The sequence below is a fragment of the Nyctereutes procyonoides genome, unplaced genomic scaffold, assembly GCF_905146905.1.
Source record: "Nyctereutes procyonoides isolate TBG_1078 unplaced genomic scaffold, NYPRO_anot_genome, whole genome shotgun sequence".
Lineage (NCBI taxonomy): Eukaryota > Metazoa > Chordata > Mammalia > Carnivora > Canidae > Nyctereutes > Nyctereutes procyonoides.
The window spans coordinates 8,433,300-8,459,800 of NW_026575035.1; the positions used below are offsets into that span (position 1 = coordinate 8,433,300).

General features: G+C 36.9%; 1 protein-coding gene across 1 annotated transcript in view; it reads left to right on the forward strand.

Annotated features, from left to right (window-relative positions):
* Positions 1-16,688, forward strand: part of TRPA1 (transient receptor potential cation channel subfamily A member 1) — a 50,924-nt gene extending 34,236 nt beyond the window's left edge. The window contains exons 18-27 of the mRNA XM_055318376.1: positions 1,551-1,621; positions 2,287-2,449; positions 3,207-3,296; positions 4,406-4,575; positions 6,141-6,270; positions 6,687-6,869; positions 9,747-9,815; positions 13,804-13,914; positions 15,555-15,652; positions 16,260-16,688. Of these exons, the coding sequence (XP_055174351.1) occupies positions 1,551-1,621; positions 2,287-2,449; positions 3,207-3,296; positions 4,406-4,575; positions 6,141-6,270; positions 6,687-6,869; positions 9,747-9,815; positions 13,804-13,914; positions 15,555-15,652; positions 16,260-16,464 (1,290 nt within the window). The 3' untranslated portion in view covers positions 16,465-16,688. The remainder of the gene's footprint in view (positions 1-1,550; positions 1,622-2,286; positions 2,450-3,206; positions 3,297-4,405; positions 4,576-6,140; positions 6,271-6,686; positions 6,870-9,746; positions 9,816-13,803; positions 13,915-15,554; positions 15,653-16,259) is intronic.
* The last annotated feature ends 9,813 nt before the right edge of the window (positions 16,689-26,501 follow it).

The window sequence follows — 26,501 nt, forward strand, 5'->3', positions numbered from 1 at the left end:
AAGTGATATCTAGAAGTTTTACTGAGTCATTGGAGTGGGAAGGATGCAGAATGGACTTAATGCCCACAAGGCTGGCAGTGGAAACTGACTCTCACATTGGCTTTATGCAGAGCATTTTAGCTCTGCTGGAGTATGTTATGTTTTGCAGTTGTTGTTCTAGTTCAGACTCAATAGCTAAATGACCTAAATATAACTATACTATAGCTATACTTAGGAAAATTTTCATGTATGTATGGTTTTTAAATTGTAGTTTAAAAAATATGCAGTACATCTATCAGAGTTTATTGTTTCCAGTACCAGAATAAGAAGAGTTGGAAATAAAATCTCTGTAGTTTCTAAAAAGTAATAGACTTTATATAACATAGACTCAGAATAATTCATATAAAAAAGGTTTGCTTGAATAAACACACTTAGTGGATGACTTTTGGCATGATTGAATAGTACCTTAGTAACATGACAAACTTCTCCTTATTATAACTGAGTTGAGTGGGGTTCTTCTGGATGTATAGCTGGTCTGTCATGGGAAATTATTGCATACACTAGATGGACCTGTCAGTGCTTAGATTCAGGCAAGATGAAAACCAGTCCCTTGGGCAGCTCCCTACGAAGTTAGAACATTCCATGCCTCTCTTTCCTCCTCAGAGGGAAGCCAGGAGTTGGGCATTTTCTCTTGATCTCACTGCTCGGTGCTAGAGGAGGGGCTATGGCTAGTAAATGCCATGAATTTTCCTACTGTCTTTGATGTGGCTCTTTTTGGCTACAGGCTCACTTGGGGTGCAGGAACTTAACTAGTTTCTTTATTTCTCACAAAGGCAGTTGGTCCAGATATTAAGTTGATGTCTCTTCTCCCCATGGGTATGGAGAGCCCGGGACACCCCGTTCTCTTATCTTACTGACATCACTTACTCTGTATTGCTTGAATAATTAAAAATTAATTTGGGGACTCCTGGGTAGCTCAGTTGGTTGAACGTCCTTCTCTTGATTTTGGCTCAGGTCATGATCTCAGGATTGTGAGATCGATCCCTGCATTGGACTCCGCACTGGACATGGAGCCTGTTTAAGATTCTTTCTCTCCCTCTCTCTCTGTCCCTCTGAAAGTCCTAAAATTTTTTTGGGGAATAGAAACTATTAGTTCCCAGTAATATGTGAAAACTTAGTAATCTACAAACTAGATTAATGACTATGTGTATTCTACTATTTAAAATTTTTCTAGAAAGACAATCTTGAGTTTCTTCAAGGGAAGAATAAAGGTGTAGCTCTTGCTTATTTATCTTTAATATACCTTTTCTGGTTGTAACTTTGTATAAGAGAAAAATAATTCTTCTATCTCAATTAGTAAGAAATCGAAAGAGACAAATAACTGCATCTGTATAAAATGATTCTAATTTGTTTTAATATGCATTCTTAATATAATTTTTAAGTTTTCAGATTTTTTCATAGACAAATGTTACTTTTATAATATTAAAGTTATAAAACCAGAAAACAAAAAGCTTAGTTTGTACTTAGTAGTTTAATAGGTTTATTTTTATTGATCTTTCCTTATTTCTCAGGCAATGGTACAACATAACCGCATAGAGCTTCTCAACCATCCTGTGTGTAAAGAATACTTACTTATGAAATGGTAGGTATTAAGTAGTATTCTTTTTAATAATACCTCCATTGAGTTTGCTTAAAGTCTTCTAAATAATTATGTTTAGATTTTATTAATGTTTTATACTTTGAAAAAAAAATGTGTCAAAGGCAAATCTTGGTATTGAAAATGCTGTTGTTATGGGCAGCCTGAGTGGCCTAGCGGTTTAGCGCCACCTTCAGCCCAGGGCCTGATCCTGGAGTCCCAGGATCAAGTCCGCGTTGGGCTCCCTGCATGGAGCCTGCTTCTCCCTCTGCCTGTGTCTCTGCCTCTCTCTCTTGAATAAATAAATAAAATCTTAAAAAATGAAAAATGCTGTTGTTTGACATTAAATATTTTGGGGGTGGAAGCACTCCTAGGCCTTGCATCTTAGTGAAGTGAGAGAGGCACCTAGAAAGAGCAAATAATGTGGAAGTTAGAAAATATGAGCTTAAGTCCCTGTTCTTCCATTAGTTGGTGAGAGATTTCAGCAAGTCATGATTTTCTGGGAAGTTGAGATTCCTTTTATAAAAATGAAAAATGGTGAATTTGAAGATCTTGGTTCTAAAGATCAATGAATGTACCAAATAGATTTCTGAGAGAGATTACAACTACTTTTTCCACAGGTTATCTTATGTAAATATTTTTGGTTGAAATAAATTGGTTTATTTTTATAGGTTGGCTTATGGTTTTAGAGCCCATATTATGAACCTAGGATCTTACTGTCTTGGTCTCCTGCCTATGACCTTTCTTGTTGTCAGTATAAAGCCAGGTATGGCTTTCAACTCAACTGGAATCATCAATGAAACTACTGATCACTCAGAAATATTAGACACCAAGGTATTTCAACTTTTTAAAAGATGATCAAAAGTATGTTTTTTTCTTAGAAATGCTGCATAATCGGAAATATCAGGACTTTGATTATTATAAATGGACTGTAGAATTCATATATGAACAATTTCTCCTGATATCCTTCATGGAATGAGAGGGAATATAAATAAATAAGTCAATAATTGAGTTTGTAAATTAAAGAGACATGATATGTATGAGATACTAGCTTTAATGCTGAAGTATAAAGCTTTAAAATAGGTCTACAAAAAGCAGATTTGTGGCTGTCAGGGATTTAGGGAGAGGGAGTGGTTCTTAGTGGATATAGAGTTTGTGTTTGGGGGTGATGAAGAATTACGGAGCTAGAGGATGATGGGTGGTTGTGGTGGTTGCCTAACATAGTGACTGTACTTAATGCCTCAAAATTATACATTTTGAAATGTAAATGTACATGTAAAACTTTTAAAATGGTAAATTTTATGTGTATTTTACCATAGTAAAAAAATTTTTTTTACATAGGTCTACAGATTCATAGTCTTTTAAAATTTGTGTGGTAAGTTTTGAACCTCTCTTAAAAAAGGACATATGAAATGAGTATGAGTTGCCTTTATATTGGTATCACAGTAATTTTCTGCTTAAAGCAAATATGAACAGTATGTAGGAGTGAAGCAGATGAAAAAGTAAACATTTTATAGTGGAAATTATGAAGAAGCTTAAGCGTTGTTTTGATATCATTCATAATTGTTGGCTTTATACTTTTTTGTTTCAGAACTCATATTCTATAAAAGTTTGTATGATTTTAGTTTTTTTATCCAGTATATTTGGATACTGCAAAGAAGTGACCCAAATTTTCCAACAGGTACACAATACATTTTATATCTCTAAAGTTGCAAGTATTTTAATATGCAGAACATAAATTGCTAAACTATATATGAGGCAGTATATGTCAGAATAAAATCACATAACTTGACAAATGGGTAGATTAGAAATACCAAGCATAAACTTTTCAACTGTAGAAATCACATGATTTTAATAGACTCTTGCATTGGATGATGCCTATTTGATAAATCTGAAGTAAAGATGTTCTGGTTTTTAGTCCATAAGGGTCTGTTTAGTTACAAATGAACTTATGAATCCCTTTTCTGTATTTTCTCTGATAAGAGTTAGATATTTTACTAACATAAGAGATTTTGAATTTGATACTCTTGAATGTAACTATTTACTTGGTCCATGACTCCATTTCAAATGGGTTTTTCTTCGAATTCCTTTCTTAATAAGGCTTTTCTTTATTGGATAAAATTTCAAGTTATAATAAAATTTGGGAACTCTTTATAGCATAATTTTACTTCAGACCTTTTTTTTCAATGGGTGAACCAAGAATTATGTAAATTATTTACAGGACCTTACTTTGGTTAATAAATGGCATCAATCTTTTATTTCTCAGTTTAAAGTCTTATTATTTTTTATTTTTTGTGCATCTTTTTATAAGATATATCTTTTATACAATACCTCATATTATGTGAAAATTTACTTTGTTACATAAGGACGTTGATATCCATGTTAAAGAATGTTAATGATTCAGTGCTTCGTATCTGAAACACTACATTGAAGTACTCATATATATTTATAGATAGATGCATGTCTATTTAGGTGTAGTGTGTACTTGCAGTAAATTGTCACAATTCTGAGAAACTTTATTGTTTCATTTTAGCTTAAATGATCTAGGGCATATTATTCTTGTCATAATTTTCATTTTTTACAGATTACAGTCTAAAGTAAAACTGTAAAGTTATGTGATTTCTCTAACAGAGTTAGTTGGTCTCTACATTTTTTATTGATAATAAAATGGTCACCTCTATAGGATATTTGATGTCCAGAATATGAAATCTTTAAGAATAGGAAATGACATCCATAAGATGCCAGGTCTTAGTCTCTACATGTGGTAATTCTGAATTCTTTTCAAATCAGAAAAGGAATTATATGTTGGATCAGACCAATGCAGTTGAATGGATTATCTACACAACAAGCATCATTTTTGTGTTACCCTTATTCATTGGTATACCAGCTTATGTGCAGTGGCAATGTGGAGCAATTGCTATATACTTCTACTGGATGAACTTCTTATTGTATCTTCAGAGGTAAAGCCAGCTTGAATAACTTCTATATCCCTTAGGCATTTTTAATATTAAAAGTACTATTATCAGTGCCATAAATTTATAATTGGCTTATTCCTTTTCTAATTAAGACTGTGAAGATAGCTTTTATATACTATTAAGGAAAAGGGAAAGGAGGTTTGGAGTTCAGAGTGTAGATCAGGATTTCTTAACCTTGACACTACTGAAATTTGGGACTAGATATTTTTTTGTTGTGAGGGGGATGTCCTGTGTATTGTAGAATGTTTAGCAGCATCCCTGGCTTCTACCCACTAGATAATCTGTAGCACCCCCTCACCACGTGACAACAAAAAATGTATCTAAATATTGTCAGGTATCTTCTGAGTGGCAAAATCACCCCAGGTCAAAACTATTGGTCTTGACAAATCTATATTAAATATTGGGAGTAAATGGAAATAAAAGTATTAGCTATTTTTTGTTTTACTTGGTATTATTTGCTAAGCATTTACTTTAGATTAAAAAAATAAAAATGAAGTGATAGGTATGGGAATAATAGTGATAGAAGAGAAAAATCTCAAAAACATCTAATTCTAGAGGAGGGAAAAAAGGACTAAGTTCCCTTACTTCCCACACTTGCTGATGTTAACTGTTATTTCATAGAATCTTTACAATAATAAGAGGTACATGTTATTAAACTATATAAAAGATGGTGATAAGGGCTAAGTCAAGTAACTTTCCCAGGATCTCAGTTTAAGTCAAGATGTAGGCATTTTACCCAAGTAAAATGAGTACTAACCCTAGAGACCATGCTTTTCCTATCATATCGCCTGCATTGCTGTGTTCCAAGCACAGTGCTGTGGGGTTGAGCCCAGCCCTTTGGAAAGGACATGATATGGTGGGAAGAGCAGTGGCCTGGAAGTCAGGAGGCCTCAAGGCAAGTCCAGGTGCTGCCACTCTCTTGGCTTTGTCATTATGAGTGACCTTAGTGAATTACCGGACATCTTTGGGAACTTAGTTTCTGAGACCCCTAAAAGCTAAAGTCCCTATCAGCTTTAAAGTCTTGTGATTCCCCCTTTAACAAGTTGTCCTTGCCAAAGGAAATGTCCAAATTGGTGGCTAGATGACACATGCATTATCTACTCAAACATTTCACAATGTTTGTTTCTGAGAGAGAAAAAAAGGAAAGCTCAGGAGGCCCTGAACATGGTGAAAGTACATCACATGCATGTGCCCTTCAGGTACATCAGGTCATATAGAGTCTCCACTGGATGCATCATATAACTCATCTCTAGGATCCCTTTATCAAGCTTTGATGGCACTTGGGAAGATTTTCCACTCCTACTTTGTTTGAAGTGATGCCTAGTGGTCAAAGAGTCAAAGATAAACATTAACAAGAAACAAAAAGAAACAAAGCTGTTCGACAAACAGTTTGAAAATAAGACAACTATTCATGATTTCTCATGTCTCCTTTTTTGAAAGTAACTGGCCTCAGTTACTCATCTGTAGAACCTAGTGCATGATAATTATTGACACTGAATGAAATATGGTTTGACCAGAAAAGTGAATGTATAATTTTTAATTTTTCCTAGATTTGAAAATTGTGGCATTTTCATTGTTATGTTGGAGGTAATTATGAAAACTTTATTGAGGTCTACGGTCGTGTTTGTCTTCCTTCTTCTGGCTTTTGGCCTCAGCTTTTATGTTCTCCTGAGTTTGCAGGTGAGGCAGCTGTGTCAGGAGTTGGTTGTGCTAATGTCAATATTGGGAATACATATTTTTACTTAAATCTGAATGCCCTAGGAAATCAATAGTAACATAACAATTTTTTTATCTGATAAAATAGCCTTCAAATGATTTTTTTTGCAGGAAAAAATTTCGTCTAACTAAATGACTTTTTTCCATTGTCAAGAGGTTTATATATAATGCATGATGGTTTGTTATAGATGCAGAAAAGATCTTTTTTGATTACTTTATCACCAGTTTATTAGTAGTTCTTCTCACTTTCAGTAGCTATAGTCCTGTGACTTTAAAAAAAAGTATTTTAAATATGATTTTTATCATTATCCTTCAGGAAATAGTTTTTCATTATATACATTTTGCATTTCATTTTTATCTTACTTTTTATCTTTTCTCAGGATGCTTTCAGCTCTCCATTGCTTTCCATAATCCAGACCTTCACCATGATGCTAGGAGATATTAATTATCGTGATGCCTTCTTAGAGCCTTTTTTGAGAAATGAATTGGCATATCCAGTTCTTTCCTTTACACAACTTATTGCCTTCACAATGTTTGTCCCAATTGTGCTCATGAATTTACTTGTAAGTAATTTATTCTTGTATTTTCTGTTTGTTGATCATTTGGGGGCTTTTAGCCATGATAATTATTCTTAGCCTTCTTAATCTCCCTTCATGAAAGGAAAAAGGGACTATTATAAAATACATTCATTCAACATTCATTTAGTGCCTGGGGTGTGCCAGGCACAGCATGAGGCCCAGGGGATGCAAAGATGCATTCACTTAGCATATACTTAGGATGAATCCAGACGGTGATCCAGGTGCTGGGAAACAGTGGTGAATAGACCAATACCCAGTACTTACTTATAAACTGGTCATGAAGTAGTAAATAAATATAATGTCATGGGGATGATAAATGCTGTGAGGAACTACAAAGCAGAACAAGGAAACAAAGATGGTGTGTACTGCCCTGGGTTTGGAATGGGGGTCAGAGGTTGGGCAGAGACCTTGGTGGGATGAAGGATTATAACCTCATCTCTGCCTTTAAACTTCTCATTGACCAGAGTTTCAAATGGGGAAGAGGGCATCGGTGGCATTCAGGTGCCATCTCTAAACCAGTTACAGCCTGAAAATCCTCAGCAGACATGAGCATGCCCTTCACAAAGAACCTGCTCCAGCCATGAGCATGTTGGCCAATGAGGCAGAAGTACACACCAGGCCCATGGGATGCCCAAGCTGATATTACAGTACATGTTTTTTTTCCTTATTCATTTATGTATGCACACTTTCAATACACTTTTACTGAGTTGACTATGCACCAGGGATTGTGCTATTCAATGTTTTTAAAAAGAAAAAAAAACTACTTAATGTTTTGATTCACTTAATACAACTCCAGAGTTTTATTTTGATGACCTAGAAAAGTAAAGTATCCTTTACTAAGCACTAAGAATAATAAAGAATGACATAAAGCCCACATTCTTCTCTTAGCGTCACTTATGTTTTGGAAGATAATTATCTAGAAGTGGATTTAGCCAATGGGTACACATTGGTCCCATCTCCACCTGCACATCCCAGACCAACAGAGCTAGGACTGTCGATGTTTTCTTTCCTTTAAACTCGGCTGCTGCCTCTCAGTAGCACCTCCTAGTCATCTGACTCAGATCATTGGAAGATACTCTAGAATTCAGCCCTGTCCTCTCCTCACTTCTTACGGTAAATATTTGCCTCCTACGCCCTCATTAATGTAAGGTAAATATTTGCTTATGCCCTCGTAGTTCCTCATCCATATTACTGCAGTAGCCTGAACAGTCTGTCTTGTCTTACTTCTCTATCTAAACCTTCCTGAAAATTGTCACCACAGTGATGTTCTGATAAGGAAAAGCTGGACCTGTCAGTGGCTTTTTCATCTTTTTTTTGCCCCTAGGACTCTTCAATTCAGTCTAAATCCATCAGCATGGCATGCAAGGGTTCTCATGATCTGGATCTTACCCAGATTCTTACCTAGCTTCCCACTGTTGGCAGGATTTACCCAGACATGCACCATGAATGTTCACTGTGTGTGCCAGACTTTTCTTTGTGTCTTCTGGGCCCCACATAAACTGCTACTTTTCCTGCAAGGCCTCCCACTTTGGGCTCTTTCTAAGCTCTCAACACTCTGCTCAAGCAGCATCTCTCCTGGGTAGACTTTCTTAACCACACCCCCTACACCCCCGCCCCCTGCCATCACCCTAGTCTGAATTGGGCATCCAATTTAGGGTGTTTTCATACTTCTGAGGACACAAATCAGAAAAAAATCATAAAACCTACTTCCTAGGTTGTTGTGAGGATGAAATAAGCTAATACAAAAGCACTTAAAACAGGGTTTGGCATATGATAAGCATTAAGTATTAGCTACTATTAAATATTAGAAATGTATCTACTCTATGACTCATCAGATCGCATGTCTTCAGATCCTAGGGAAGTAACTTAAATGTGTGAAGCAGCAGGTATGATATAGCTGGTTTTGATGGAGGCTGATATAAACTACAGAATGTCAACATCAAGGCTTCTGAATTAAAAATCATTATCCTGCCAAGTAAAGCCTACTTACACACCATACATGGTTCTTAGTGCTAGTTGGCGTACCCCAGCATATACTCTTTCGCTGCTTATTCATGCACTCAGTTGCTACATTGTATACCTACTATGTGTTCCACATGGTTCTAAACTCTGGGCATACAGTGGTGACTTGGACAGACAGAGCCCTTCTCTCATGGAGTTTACTTGACTTCAAGCTTTTTGAGAGCATCACCATCCGGGAGGCTGGTTCAGCATAGACAGGTACTGCCTGCCTATCAAATAGGAGTCAGCTAATGTAAGTAAGCTGATTTAATTTGGATTGAGTAGAACTGAGCTGACAACTTCCCCCCACCTAATTCTATGAAGCTGTGGATTTCTAGACAGAGTTACTGTTTGTTTTTACCAAAACCCACCCACCCTTGTAGTGTACCTTTCGTGCCAAACATAAGTAAGGTATACATTCCTGCATTGCCCCGTTTACCATTTAACTTTTCCACGTTGTTAAGTCACTCTTGTTTACCCATGGCATTCAGGTAAACAAGATGCTAAATTCCTGGAGTTTGCAACCATGTTGCATGGCTACCCCAATGGCATTTGATATCATTATTACCCCTATCATCTCCAAAAAGAACATATTTTTATTTTAAATTAAGATGAATTTCAGATTAATTTGGGTACTTAATTTTTTATGATAACACTTAGGATTACTGAATCCACCAATGTGCCTACCATTGTTACCAAGGTATACAGGCTTTGCAGTTTTCTGCAAGATGTGTTAGCAATGTGTGTTGAGGCCACTATTATGCAATTACATGCTAACTCCCTCCATGTAGCCAGAGATCTTAGTGCATTTTTAGGTGAGCCATTACACTGGTAATGACTCAATGCTGTGTTTTACTTCAGATTGGTTTGGCAGTTGGTGACATTGCAGAGGTCCAGAAGCATGCATTATTGAAGAGGATTGCTATGCAGGTAAGTACTGTATTTATTTTAAAACAGAATGAAATTAGCCCCATCTTAATTATTCATGTATAAGAATAGCTGATTTCTGTGAACAATTATTTAAAACTGATATTTTGTCAGTGATGAGAAGCACCACAGCATATAGTACCTATTGTGCATGTTCTCTGGTATACCTGTTGTAGTCAAAGAATCAAAAATGATGAAGAAATTTTCTTAGAACAATCTTAGCAGAGAAACTGAGAAATTATCTGAGCCTCTTTTAATGTTAACATGTGGCCCACCAGGTGGCTAGCTGCTAAATAAGAATATCATAGGAATGTCACCAGTGTGAGGTATTGTCCTGTCACAGCCCATCTGTTCCAAGGAGCTCCTGATCTTCTGGCTATAGCATTGCAAGATTCACACATCATGGGTTATATTGAAGTGTTAACCACATCCATGAGGTTTTGTTCATTTGTTGCAACTCTTACATTTTTGTAGACCATTCAATGTAAAATTTGCTAGTCAGAGGCTTCTGGGTAGGTCCTTGGCTATTGAATCATATGAGGTACTCACCTGTTACACAATGAAAAACTTTCTATGCTCTTAACTGCATTATCTTTAAATTTCATATTTGAATGGGAATATTTGATGTTTTAAAAATATTGATGACTGGGCAGCCTGGGTGGCTCAGTGGTTTAGCACAGCCTTCAGCCCAGGGCCAGATCCTGGAGTCCCAGGATCGAGTCCCATGTCAGGCTCCCTGCGTGGAGCCTGCTTCTCCCTCTGCCTGTGTCTCTGCCTTTCTCTCTCTCTCTCTCATGAATAAATAAATAAAATCTTTTAAAAAATCGTAAAAAAATTTAAAAAAATTAAAAATACTGATGACCAGTTGAACATGCACATTTAGAAATTTAGGCCAGTTCAAGAAAAAGAAAAAGTCATGGTAAGATTTAACTTTATCCTCTTCACTTTTGTCATGCTGCTTTCTTCTCTCTTACTCATTCAGCTATACATTAACATATGTTTATCTCTAAAAAAAACTGTTCTAGTACATGATATGTGTGGAACACAGTACAATTTATACTGACTTTAATAAGTAAGATAAGTCTAATTAGAGACTATATCAACTAAACAGAATATAAAATATTAAAATCAGCTTAGAACCATCCTTAAACTCTTATTTTCTGTGACTAAGCCATATATTATACAGAGGGTTTGGCACATTTAAAGAACAAAAATATATAAATTAAATGGTTAAAATGTTAGGTACAGAAAATAAATGCCAACGCAGTTAAGGAAATGCTACATGAAAGAGTTGGCATGTGAGATGGACACTGAAAGATGGGATTTAGAAGAGCAGCAAGGCCAGTCCAAAAGGCAGGACCCAGCAGGAGCAAAGGGCTGAAGGCAGAATAAGAAGTGGCTAAGGAAGGGTGAAAGGCCACATGGCCTGGAAGGATGGCTCCTTAGAGAGTACTAAGGCTGCTCAAATTGGTAGAGAGATTTATTAAAAAGTAGCAAAGGAAAACCTTAGCTTTGTTGTTTTTAAAGATGTGTTTGAGTAATCTCTACACCCAACCTGAGATCTAGAGTCTCACTCTACAAACTCAACAACCCTGAGATCTAGAGTCTCACTCTACTGACCAAGCCATCCAGAAACCTTTTGCTTTGAAAGTAAGGTCAGTAAATGATGGAAGGGCTTCAAATTATGTTGTTAGTAAGTGGGAAGTTATTATCAGCTCTTCCAAATAATGGGAACAAAATGAAAGTGGTGTTTAAGGTGACCTGTTATGTTCTTGATTTAGTGGGGAAAGATAACAGGAAGGAAGAGCTAACTGACCAGTTATTACTGTAACAAAGATGGAGTGCAGGACCCTGGGTAGGTGGATGAGGAGAGGAAAAGAGATGTATAAACCTCTTTGCAGGCATGTCAGCAGTACTTCATAACTAATAATTCTTGGAGACATCAAGGAAAGTAAATAAATGAACAGAAGTAATAATACTACATAGACATCTGGGGGAAGCCCACTCAACTACAGGGTCAGTAGCGTTGATATGAAAAGCACAATTCAATATTAGATTTGATCTCTTCCCTGAAACACAACAGCGCAAAAGCCTGTAAAGGAAATGGGCAGAACAAGTGCTCCTATGTTATCTTCCTAGTTTTAGATTATGAAGAACATTGATGAGAAAATCAGGAAGTCATTCTCTTATTTCCCTCAAGTTATTTTTTAAGCAAATCTCTTCATCCATGTAAAACTCTCTATGTTAGACTTACAACCCTAATTGGAGGCCACATCAGAACCGGGGCCTGAGGAGACAGGCAGCAGCACATTTCACAGAGGGACATTTAGTCTTCTCCAAAATCATCTCAAACCTACGTCGGGGCAGAAAGGTTCCTGGGATGCTGCATGCTGGGAGATGTAACAGTTCCTCAAGGACAGGAGTTGTGAATGTTTGGGGGGGCTTGGAGCTGTTTAATACCTCCACTTCAAGTACAGGCTGGCAGCTATAGACACTATATACATTTATGTACATCATGCACACCACAAAATTACCTTCAATATGGAAAACCCACCAGTTAGAAAGGGTGAAGATGCTCCCTTAGTCCAGAGGAGCCACAGTCAGTGGGTCTACTAGACCAAGCTTGGACTTGAGGCTCTGCTGGCCATCCTTCCCAGGACCATATTTGAGAAGGAAAATCTGGCAAATCCTATGTAGACAGTGAACAAGGTTAAGACTTATCGTGTGCTTTGTCTGTTGGCAAACACTAGGCTTAAATAAATCTTTTTCAATCAAGTCTGAGTAAGCAAATGATAATGTGTGACCTCTGGAAAAAAATGTATATTGCAAGGGGAAAGGAATATTGTCCTTAAGACCTGAGGGAAAAAGGAAACTTGGAAATTATTTATTATAGAAACTCAAAGAAAATACCTAATTGGGGGATCCCTGGGTGGCGCAGCGGTTTAGCGCCTGCCTTTGGCCCAGGGCGCGATTCTGGAGACCGGGATCGAATCCCATGTCGGGCTCCCGGTGCATGGAGCCTGCTTCTCCCTCTGCCTATGTCTCTGCCTCTCTCTCTCTCTCTGTGTGTGACTATCATAAATAAAATTTAAAAAAAAACATTAAAAAAAAAGAAAATACCTAATTGGTGGTGTTAATAAAATACAAGAAAACATAGCTGCTCTTGAAACTGGAACTAATATATAGCACATGAAGTAGTGGTAAGTGCTATGAAAATAGGGAAGCAAGATACAGAGTATGTTATGTGGGAGATGGGTCAGAGTTCTAAACAGGTGGTCAGGGAAGTTGTTAACCATTTCACCATTTGTGGATATAAACCACTTACACGCCCATATATAAAAAAGCCTATGGTCTTAGAGAACTCACCTACATGGCAACAGAGACAAAGGACTATAAGAAAAAAAGAGTAGAAGATAAATTTGGCAAACAAAAAGAAAAGTTGAAAATTAAACTAAATATCAATTCAAGGTAAATCCATTAAATGAGACAAAAGATTGTCTCTGAAAATAGAAATTATATTCAAGATCTGTCATGAATAAACCATTTTGCCCGAGATAGCACAGCCATGAAAAATTGATAGAGTATTTGTAGATGTGTCGGTTGTAATCCTTTCACTGCTTCCTCTCCCGCACCAGTGCACATTCATACCAACCACACATCCCAGTTGTGTGCATTTTGTAGTGTAATGCCCCAGAATATGGACGAAGTTTTATTCCTATAGGCCCACTGTCAGTCACAGTCTATGACCAGTGAACATCTCACTTAAATTGAATTTCTTCTTTAAACAGTGTCCCCAACTGCAGATTGCTGCCACTGTCTTGTCAGTGGATGAGGTGGGAGACAGGGAGGCTGGCCAGCCCTGCTGCCTGTACATAAAGCAGAACACATGAGTCAGCTTTTAGTTTGCTCTACTAATGATTGCTTCTGTGTCATATAAAAATTCTAGATGCATATTAATGATTCCTCTCAATAAATCTAAACTGTCCCTTAGGTGGAACTTCATACCAGCTTAGAGAAGAAGCTGCCACTCTGGTTCCTCCGCAAAGTAGATCAGAAGTCCATCGTCGTGTACCCCAACAGACCCAGATGTACAGGGTTATTAGTAAGTACATGTGAAAAATATCAGCATAAATAACATGATACTCCTTGACATTCATTCATTGTGTTATCTGTAAGTGCACCCTTGTATAGACTTTGAGTCACTGTGCCTATGGAAAAGAATTAACTGTGATTTAAAAAACAAAGTGCATGATTAACCCACATGAGAAAGTGATAAAGTGAGAAAGCGAGAAAGTGAAAAAGTTATAGGCAGTGGGAGGGAGACATTAATTTTGTTCTTCCCAGTGGCTCATTCACAACCCTGGAGTTAAGTATGTACCACACCCCTGTGATAGCCCATGGGTGGATGGCTGGATCAGCCATGCCCTGTATCTTTTTTACAGTGTAGATATACCTTTTCTGTTTTTTATAGTCACATACCACTTACATATATGGAGCACATAGTTACATACACTTGGATACTTATATACACACATGCGGATATGTGGGAAATGTACACTATAGAAAATATAGTAGTTGTCAGAGACTAAACAAAGCTATTGCATTATAATGAGAAAGGGACTGTATTAAAAGTCAGAACTATTGGATGCCAGTCCTGACCATGCCTGGGCTCCCTCCTCTATGAATATTCTGAGTTCTTTGCACATTAATTTTATATTGTGTATTCATAAAATTATAAAGTCAATCTGAGTATCAGCCTAGGCTTTATTCTAACTCCATTATTTCTCTGTTTAATTTCACTCATATCCATGGTTGCAACTACTCCTAAAACACAGAAGACTGAGCAGTTGATTCTGTAGCCTAAAGCTCCCTTTGCATTCCAGGCTCCTATGTCCAACTATCTACTTGTATGTCTTAAAGGTATCTCAAATTCTGCAAATTCAAAACAAACTCATGCAAAAGAAACTCACAATTTTCACTCCTCCTGTGTTTCACTCCCCTTGTAGGGAAAGAATAAAGAAGCCTCTTTCCTCTCCAAAGTTTCTTATTTCAATTAATGTCAACACCATTCAGTTGCTTGTGCAAGATGTCATCCTTGACGTCTCTTTTCCCTTTCTTGGCCCCTCATATCCAGTCACTCCCATGTTTAGGGAGCCTCCCATAGGCCTCCTGGGTGGCCTGTGTGAGCTGTCCTCTTCTCTTGCCTGGACTCCTATAATTGGCTCATTCTTGGTCATTTCACATTTTTCCTTGGCCTTTTCCAGTCTACCAGTGGTTTAAAAGACAGTAAATTTTAAAAATATATATTAAAATAGCATTTCAGAAACTTCTCATGGGAAATTCAATTGTGTTGGATAATGGTGCAGGGAAGTTTTAAGAGAAAGAACAGCTAGTCCTCTATGGAATACTACCACTTATGATGGGCATTTTTCATGAGAAAATATACGATGATTCAATTACACGTTTGTATAAACGATCCTCTGCTCCAGTTTCCTCCTCCTTCTACACTATCCATACATCTTGTACTATTCTTTATTATTATATATATGATTTTGTTTTATAGCTCTTGATAATAGGTTTCTCTCAACAGATTGTGAGCTCCTTGAGGGCCATAGCTATGTCCTAGAATATTTGTGGTGCTAGCTAGCATACCTGACTCGGTAGCTGAATCGTGGCACACATTCAAGAAATAGTTCCTGAACTGAGTTCAACCTGAGTAACTATTAATCTCTTATCCTACAGCGTATATTTCATTTTATTTTTTACACCAAAGAAGCAAGACAGGAAATTCCAAATGTTGACACCTCTCTAGAAATAGAAATATCAAAACAGAAATATCGGTATGTATTTTTCATTTTATCTGTATTTGAAAAACCTAAAACTTTTAAATACTATATACTGTCAGGTCATATGATATATTTGTGTTTACTTCATATATTAAGTCATACTTTCATTGACTGATGTCATAGTATATTGAGAATCATGAGAAATTTTTTAGGCCCAACAGCTTATTTGGTACAATTCACCAATCCGAATTCATTCATCAAAGCTTTGAAAGATTTTGAGGATTCCTAGAGCTATATAGTGTAGAGTAGTTAAGCATGAGGGCTTTAGAATTAATTTAACTGAGTTTAAAGCCCTATTCAACTACTTACTCTAGGTCCTCGGGCAAGCCACTTAATCTTTCTGCATTTTAGTGCAGAAAGTGCAATAGCATTTTAATCTTTAAAATTTGAATAAAGATAAACTAACCAAGAATCAACAGTGCAACCTTAGGAAGAACACTTTAAAAATATGTATTGCTGAGAAAGATTATGACTACCATGAAGATATGACCTGAGCACAGCCCCTCTGCTATAGAACATTTCTAGTAATGTAGGTCTTTCTGCACTCATAGACTGAAAAATTAGTTGATGATAAATTCACAAGACTTGTATATCCTTTTAGGCTGAAGGATCTCACTTCTCTTCTGGAAAAACAGCATGAGCTTATTAAACTCATCATTCAGAAGATGGAAATCATCTCTGAGACAGAAGATGAAGATAACCATAGTTCTTTTCAAGATAGGTTTAAAAAAGAGCAGCTGGAACAAAGGAATAGCAGGTGGAATTCTGTGTTGAAAGCAGTAAAGGCAAAGACACACTGCCCTTAGCATTAGCCTGCAGTGGTGCTTCCTGTGGAGCATGGCTTGACTGACCCACTGAGTCTCGTTCCCAGTTTGGAAAGAGTGAGGAAAAAGTAGAAATATGATTATTTCACTACGTGTGAAATGATGGTTCCTACATTCTTTTAAACTATGTCTTTATTCATATTTTATGCCAGTTACTATGCTAATACGTTCAAGTTGCACTCCACTTCTCATTATTTGGGTATAAAACTAATTTGTTGGAACGTAAATTTTAACAAGGACTAGTAAATGTTAACTGTTAAACTACAATACAAATGTCAATACTGGATTCCTGCTTGATAATTATGTATAATGCATTAGACAATAAAGTATTATTTAAGTTTTACTATTTGGTATTTTTGTTTTTGCATTGGAAGGACTTGTAGGTAGAACACTGTGAACTCCACCCTAATTATAATAAATTGCCACACACTTCTTACTGCTCCTGACACACCTAAAGTCACTTTGAGTTGAGACCCAAATTAGTAGACCCTATGACATGCATGAATTTTAGTATAGCTACAGATAGTATATGTTATTTCTGTGTATATTGTGTGAGTTTTTTATTGCATTTAAGTTTTTTGAGATTTGTAAAAATGCTTCCATCAAATATGGAACCAGAAAAAGACACTACAGAAAAAAGAGAACTACAATCCAATATCTCTAATGAACATAAATCCTCAGCAAAATATTAGCAAACTGAATCCAGCAGCACATTTTAAAAAATCATACACCACAATCAAATGGGATTTATAGCCAGGATGCAAGGGTGGTTCAGTATTTGCCAAACAATCAACATGATACATCACATCAATAAAAGAAAGGATAAGAACCATATGATCATTTCAATAAGTCCCAAAAAAGTATTTCACAAAGTATAACATACATTCATAATAAAAACCCTCTGTAAAGTAGGTCTTATATGAAAAATCCACAGCAAATGTCATACTCCATGGTGAAAAACAGAGCCTTTCTCCTAAGGTCAGGAGCAAGACAAAGATATCCAACCTCACCGCTTTTATTCAACACAATACTGGAATCCTAGCCACAACAATTAGACTACAGACAAAAGTAAGAGGTGTCCACATTGATAAGGAAAAAATGCAACTCTCATTATTTGCAGATTCTATGATACTATATATAGAAAACCATAAAGATTCCACCAAAAAATTACTAGAACTGATAAATGAATTCAGTGAAGTCACAGGGTACAAAATTAATGTACAGAAATCTGTTGCATTTCTATACAATAATGAAGCAACAGAAAACGAAATTAAGAAAATCCCATTTACAATTGTACCAAAGCCAATAAATTTTATAGGAATAAATGTAACCAAAAAGATGAAAGACCTGTACTCTGAAGACTATAAAACATTGATGAAAGAAATTCAAGATGATGCAGGAAAAAAAAGGACACTCCATGCCCATGGGTTGGAAGAATATGTTAAAATGTCCATACTATCCAAAGCAATGTATGGATTCAATGCAATTCCTATCAAAATACCAATAGAATTTTTCACAGAACTAGAACATACAATTCTAAAATTTGTATGAAACCACAAGAGATAAGAGCCAAAACAACCTGGAGGTATAACTATTCCAGATTTCAAGTTATATTACAGAGGAGTGGTAATTAAAACAGTATGGTATTGGCACAAAACTAGACACAAAGATCGATATAATGGATCAGAAAACCCAGAAGTAAGCCCACAATAATATAGCCAATTAATCCTCAACAAAGGAAAAATGAATATACAATGGGAAAACATCTCTTTAGCAAATGGTACTGGGAAAACTAGACAATATGCAATAGAATGAAACCGGACCACTTTCTTTTACCATACACAAAAATTAAAAATTCATTAAAGATCTAAATGTGATACTTGAAACCATAAAAATGATATGAGAGAGCACAGGCAGTAATTTCTCTGCCATCAGCCCTAGCAAGATTTTCTAGATACATCTCCTGAGGCAAGAAAATAAGGCAAAAAATAAACTATTGGGACTGCATCAAAATAAAATGTTTCTGCAAAGTAAAGAATCAAGAAAACTAAAAGGTAGCCTACAGAATGGGAGGATATATTTGCAAATAACATATCCAATAAAGATTTAGTATCTGAAATATATAAGGAACTGATACAATGTAACACCCAAAAAGCAAATAATCCAGCTTAAAAATGGGCAGAAGTTATGAATGGACATATCTCTAAAGAAGACATACAAATGGCCAACTGACACATGAAAAGATTCTCAACATCACTCATCATTGGGGAAATGCAAATCAAAACCACAAGGAGATATCATCATACACCTGTCAGAATGACTAAAATGAAAAACACAATAAACAGCAAGTGTTGACAAGGATGTGGAGAAAACAGAACCTTTATGCACTATTAGTGAGAATGTAAATTGGTGCAACCACTGTGGAAAACAGTATGGAGGTTCCCCCCAAAATTAGAAATACCATATGATCCAATAATTTCACTACTGGGTATTCACCCAAAGACGGATGATGATAGTCTCAAGTGATACAAAGAATTATACCCGATTTTTTTCCATCCTTTCATCCTTTGTAGCTTCCAGCCCAGGCCCTTACACATAACAGATGTCAATGAATACAACATACAAGTTAATAATAAAAATCAGTGAAAACAATAAATATCACAGGCCTGAAAGATACTGCAAGAAAACTGGTTCAACCTGCCTCAGAAAAGTTTATTGTCCCTATTCTGTTGACCTTTATCCTTTAAAGGTTTGCCTCTATTTCGTGGAAGACACATTAAAATATCACTTTTTTTTTGCCTTTTCTACTATTTTCATCTCCTATTGTTGTTGATAATGATGATGATGATGATGATGATGATGATGATGGTTTTTTACTATGGCTAGCGTGGATGAAGTCTGTGCTTTGCAATTAGACAACTTGAACCTTTTTTTTTTTTTTGACAACCTGAACCTTAATAGTGATCCTAACTCTATTGGCTGAGGGAGTCTGGATAGGTTTCCACATGTCTAAAATGGTGATAAAGAGTATATATCCCTATGGTGTTGGTAGGATTGAAAATTATCATGCATGCAAAATACCTACCTCAATAAATGCTATTGCAGTGTGTTTAAGAAAACTGATTTACCTGAGGTAAAGAGGATCATGTCATACTGATTACTCATGGAATTTCCTCAGATATAAGCCAGTACTCCCCGGTACTTCTGGATCTTACCAGCCAAACAAATCCTGGAGTGTATACCACAGTAAAAACCTCACATGTCAAGAAAACTAATTAAAATATATATTACAGCACTTTGCCTTATTTTTGTTCTTGCCCCAGATTCAAGTAATCAAACATCAACAGAACACTAACTCTCCGTTAGTCAGGATAAACCACCACCATTGTGTATGTTTAAACCATTTTCACCATTTTGAGCCAGTTATGACAGTAACAAGAAGATGGCTTATGAATTATTTACTGTGTATCAGGTACTGCTCTAAGCACTATGTATTAACTCATTTGATTCTCAAAACAACCCTATGTAGTAGGGACTATTTTATTCATCATCCTTGCTTTATGAAAGAAATCACGACACTTCTAGATAGAATAGCTTATCCAAAGCCACAGTGCTGAGATGAGACCTCAGAGGTCTACTTCTGGATGCTTTGCTCTTATCATGAAGCTATCCTGTCTCTTAAATAAAAATTTGGGAAAAGGTAATTTTTTTTCCCTTGGGGACTCTATATTTGAAAGGTCACTGAGCAGATATTTGCAACATAACATTCACAGGTAAGTGCATTGAAGATTAGGAGACATAGGGCACTGCAGGCATAATGAAATTAGGTGTGCAGGCTCTGAAGCCTCTCCAAGTCAAAGGACTTTCTAGCTGTGTGATCTTGGTTAGGTGGGGATAACCCTTTAACTTAAATTCTTAGTTAGGTGGGTATAACCTCACAGGATTGTGCTGATGGTTAAGTGTGTTCCTGCAGGTAAAACGCTTGGAATAGTGAATTGGCACTATTCTGCGTATTAGCACTCAAAAAATACTAGCCACTATGGAAGAGTAAATCATTTGCAAAGTTCTGAAGAACAGCTATTAAAAGATTTTTTCTATTTTTATCTAAACTGAAAAATGTAAGAACTATACAAGAACGATCTTAACACTCAGCTATCATATCCTAGTTGAGATTTTTCCCCCCAGTTTGATTCCAAAATTTCTCAAATCTAATTACATTCATGTGCTTGATATGACATCACTATCTTCTCATATGAGTGACATTTTGTAAGCTGTAAAAACTCAAATGGGCCAATTGCTTTGTTTACTATGACTAAAACTGAGGGCACCATGTACTTAGAGCTTTCATGGGTCGAATATCTATTTCAAATGATAGCGATTTATAAGAAGACGGTGAAAATAAAGCATCATTTGAAGACTAGATATAAATGTTAGTGCATATAGGAATTGTCCAGGTTATCTTTCTATCTGCCAGATGCATTTGGACCACAGATTTATTTTAATGGCTGATTTTTAAGGGGAATGAGATTTTAAAAGGCTGCCTGGAAATGACTCGGGTCCTTCCAAAACAAATAATCATTGGCCAGGGTAGAGAGTGAGTTTTAAAAAACCTATCAAATACATCTAAGAAATGTGTAAACATTACTTAATGTATGCAGCATATGCACGCCCAGGGCTTGACAGTGGGGCCAGTAACTCCGTAATCCAATGTATCCCAGGTGCCAAGACTGCCACAGAAACCTCCAGAGCAACACCTGCTTGGCTGTGTTGCAATTATGGGGAAACTGCAAGAATCAGAGCTAGAACACCTCCTGATGACATTATGGAAATGGTCTCTAAAAAGCAGTCAGAGCCAAATGACAGAGGACTTGTCTCTGATTCTAAGGACTGTCACAGTTCCGTTTGTTGTGCAGCTTTATGATGGGTTAAACTTCATTCTATTACAACTGAACCTTCTAACTTGAGTCTCTTGCACTAATGTCTTTATTATTAACATGCTTTCAAGGGAGCACAGCTTCAGTGGGAGACAAGACAGGAAGCTGCAGGCCACCCTTTGCAATTTCCAACTGTAGATTCCCCACTAAAAGGCACTCAAGTCTTGCCACCAGTTCTCAGTAGGCGAAAGAAGAGTTAAGACAACTGAGCATCAATTCCACTAATGGCAACCATGAAATCAGTGCCCCCTAGAGGTGTGATTGATACTGAACCCAAAAGGAAGGCCTCATTGACAGAGACCTGTTTTGTGCAAAAGGGTTGTTTGTTTTTTTTAAATCTCAGGAAAATCAACAGTGGCGATTACATACAGTTTTGCCCATTCCTCTACTAAAATGTATTGGTCACTTGCAAGGGCTAAGGTGGATGTTGGTATTGATTTACAGAGACTCCAACTGCAGTTACAGCATTACATTATTTAGTCTGCCAATAAATAGTACACAGAATAACCAGGTGTATAAAATGCTACTTCTTTGTGAATCAGAGTATGTAGCAGCTTAAAGGAGATCTATTCCCTGTCTACAACTAAATCTGAAAAAAAATGAGTACATTGAAGAATAAAAGTCTCAGAAGAGAAACTTATTAGTGGTAAATTGATGGAGAAGAAAAGAAAGAACAGGGAGGGGAGGAGGGTTATTGTGGTTCATGGACAGAAAGACCTAAAAGACAATTTCACTTGCATCTTCCAAACCAGCTTCCAATAATCTAATTTTGAAACAACACTGAATACTGAAGCTCAGGAACCATCAACTCTCCCACAGCCGCACAGAAACCACTCTTCCAAAACAGCAGATTTCTTATCAGCATGTGCTGTAGGCATGGTTTCAGGGCAAAGCAGGAACCACAGCTTAAGTTCTGCTTAAGGACTTCCACAAAGAAAGGGAAGAGAGAGAGAGAGAGAGAGAGAGAGAGAGAGAGAGAGAGAGTTAGTTTTGGGTGGTAGAGAGGAATCAAGTGACTCAACAAAGGTGATTGTTTTTCTCTCTGCAAATTAACTCAGTAAAGACAAAACACTACAGGTCAGTTGAGAACCACATGCTGTATAGACTATAGAGCCTGGATTCTGAAGAAGCCAAAGCTGAGGAAATCGGAGTGGGAAGATTCAGGAGCTGGGGGTGAAGTGCACAGACATCTCTACTTTCAGAATGCTCGAGGCAGACACAAAATCTTTCACAACCAGATAAACTTGTCCTGAGTTTATACTGTGATGCTGGGAAGTGTCTCCCTGGAGACAAAGGCTAGGTCCTGCGAAGGAATGAAACCAGCAAGCCACACTGCAGTCTTCAAAGGGGGACTCGGAGTCAGGTCCCCCTCACCATGGGGACCCAGGCAGTTTTATCCTTCAAGTCCAGAGTGTGCTACAGGAACTAGAAATGTACCGGAGAACCACAGTATTAGGCTGCCTATAAACGTTTGCAATTACCAGCATCCAGTGTCACTTGGAAAACTTTCCCAATTATAAATTGGCCAAAAAGTTTGTCCATCCAAATTTAAATAGCATGGGAAACGTGAAGCCTAATTGTCTTTCTTCCCGGAGCAGAACCCCTGTGGGGTCCGTGGCAGTCAGAGCACCGCCATCTGGTGGTCAGCCCCCCATTCTTCTCAGCTTGTAAGAGAACGAAGTGGCCCTTCTCTCATCCAAATCACTGCAGACAGACCTACCACCCAGGGTGAACCCCTGACGGTGTGGTTTACCACCTGTAAGAGCTACACTGCCCCCTTCCTGCCTTGAAATGGATCTGACTCAAGCTGCTCGTGGTGACAGTGCCAGCAAACGACCAGCCAGCAGATCAGGGATTTTCAAGATTTCTATAAATTGGGGTAAATGACAGTCCACGGAATTTGTCAAGCCTTTGAAATGTGGAATATGTTAAGTCCATAATATGAAGTGTACTACCTATGTGGCACATCAAATTTTTCAAAATGTCAAGTTTTTAAAGTAGGTATGTGTGCATATGTTTTAACTATGAAGAAAAGACAGTGAGAGGAAAAGCTAAATGCTATGGAAATATTTTGAGGTATGTTTGACATTGACATTTTAAGTTCTAGAATTTATAATAAGAATCATCAATCAAAACACAGCGATTCCCTTGTTATTAAGATAATACCATGTTGGGAGCACCCAGCTGGCTTAGTTGGTAGAGTGTGGGACTCTTGATCTCAGGGCCACGAGTTCGAGGGCCTATACCCCACCTTGGGTATAGGGATTACTTAAGAAAAACAAAATCTTAAACAAAATAAAACAAAACATAACACCATGTTGGCTTTACTGAGGTTCTTTGCATGCAAACATTCAGGGAACTGCTGCTTTTAGTTTTTCCCAAGAGTGGTACACAATTACCATACCCCACCTTGAAAATAGAATAAAATTGGGCCAAAAAATTGATGAGTTGCTTAAAGTAGTCATTCTGTTCTACTTTTAGCTTTTAAGGTTGTTTACCTTGAGAAGCATGCTACTGGAGCAGAAACGTAGGGTAGGCCCTTCAGGCTGGAAACAAATTTGCTGGTTGGGTTAAGATGTTTCCTAAGATTCAGGTTCTTACCTGCTTGGAAAAGATGAGAGAGGGAAAAGTCAGGATGGGTGTTTTGATTAAACCATTCAGAATGGCAATTGCAAAAATAAATTGAATTTTAAATGTTTCCACTTATTGTTAATATTTGCTTTTAAATAAATGTTTTAAGAAATCATTATCATAGAAAAATATTACATGAATGTACATACAATATCTCAGAAAACAGTAATTAGCTGAGGTTTTAAGTTCCCAAGGCTATACACCTATATCTTCATATTCTGAAAAATGACAATAGTTCATTAGAACTATTTATGAGTAAATATATTGAGAGATACCACTGAAGATAATTTTTGAAGTGTAAAGTGATTTGAACAGTATATTTCAAATGATGAAAATCACAGGAGTAAATAGAACATTAGGACTATACATCTGGGATGTTATGTTAGTATACAGAATACTGTGTAACTTAAAAATTGGCATTAGGTAAGAAGCATCAGATGCCTGATGAATTTTTGTTTGAATTAAACAAAGAATGTATCACTGATAAAAGAAAAAATAACTCCTTAATCATAACCTTCAAAGGAGAAGATGTAAGGCACCACAAACAACCTTCCCATGTAAATATTCTAGAGTCAGTTCTAGACAGGGGCTTCAACTCTGCACTGCTAATGACACTTGTGACCCACAGAATTCCCAGATGGATTTAGCCTGTCTGCACTGCACTTTTAAAACAAGTTAGAAAAAGGCAAACTCTCTGTTCTTCTGGTGCCATGTGTATATATTTTGGCTATTTCAGGATATTAAGGTAATGGGGAAAAAGCACCTTTTGTTTCATTTTTCACCGTAATGAGGAACACCATTTGACATGTGCACCAATTCCGCTAGATAAGACAAGTGCAATAAAACACAGGGGTGAAACATGAAGAAAAGAATGTTTCTTAAGGTTCTCTTGGGCACCAGATAGTTGTTTTATGACATTTTGAAACTTAGTTATAACTGACCATGCCAGAGTCCAAACTTTGGAACAGAAATACCTATGAATTCTCACTAATCAACAAGTGTTCCAAGAGATCAGAAACATCATAGCATGGATGCATACGGCACAGGACACAGATGTTTATGGGGAAATGACTAACCCATTTATAAATTTCCACTGTATACATTTCAAAAACCGCCAGTGCTATGTAACTGTAGATTATGCCTCCAGTATTGATCAACGACAGCTCTGACAACCATAAAAAAGAGCCAAACTGTTTGCATTTCACAATTATGGGTGGTGAACAGGGGATGGTAAGTGTACTAAATCATTTTTCTTAGCAAGGCATCAATTCTATTCAAATCAATTAAAGATACTGTTTCATACCTGATGTTTGAAACTTAAGAAATATAGGCTTGACAATTTCTTTTGAAAATCGTTAAGTAACCACAAACATACTTTAAGCAGAATAAATACCTCTGAAAATAAATACCTCTGAATGCACTAAAAATAGAAAAAAAAAAACAGGCAATATCAGAAAAGCTTTCTTTAAAAGATGGAAAACAGCAAGACACACAAAAGCTCAAAAACAAATGAGACTACCCAAATAAAATCAAACCTATCAACTCTGACAAAAATATAAACATCAGCGAAAAGCAAGTATTCTCCGCTTGAGTTCAGAAATTTAATTACTAGGGAATAATATAAACTAGCATTATAGAAAGATAAACAAAGATAAATCTAAAAATGTAAACAACAGTAGTGATCAAATGAACTCACACAAAGAACTGAGGGGAGAAATTATGAAATTCAGCAAAAATAGTGCTTTACACTGATAAAGGTTTTGATCTATTAGGAAGTCATGAGTTATTAGCCTTTTTGTTTCAAATAAGTTACCAAAATATGTCAAGCCATAACTGGAAGAAATGAATCACCAGTAGAAATATTATGGGAGAACCTTATCACACCTCCATTAAACTAATCCCAAGCTCTGCATTTATGAACTGTGTGACCCACAGAGGTTATTAAAACACAGTTGTCAAGGGACCAGGAGAGAAGAGGCTGCCAGAGACTAGCAGCTGCCAGCAACACAGGTGTCAAAACTAGGTGCCCAGACTAGACCAGGGCCTCAGTGGAAAGATGGGTCTTTGGAGATACGAGGGTCTATGAACCCTTTAACCAACTGAATGTACTTTGTAGTGTTACTTCCTCGCTTGACTCGCAATACACCAACATTTCTTCTCAGTCCATTTCCCCCCTCCAATTTCTGACATTATTATCCCATTTTGAATAATGAATTAGTTTTCAAAACTTCATAACTCACAGAACTTGAGTCTGTAGGTGGAGAAAGAAAATAATAATTAAGTCTGCACTGATACTGGGTCTTTCTTTCCTCCTCCCCCTCACTTACCTGGGTTTTCATGACAAAATGAACCTACATTAGTCTGTATGCCAATTAAGGGGCTAGTTAACTGTCCTTGTGTCCCTTCCCCCCTTGTGTCCCTAACCTAAATGTTAGCTGGATGACAGTTCCCCTA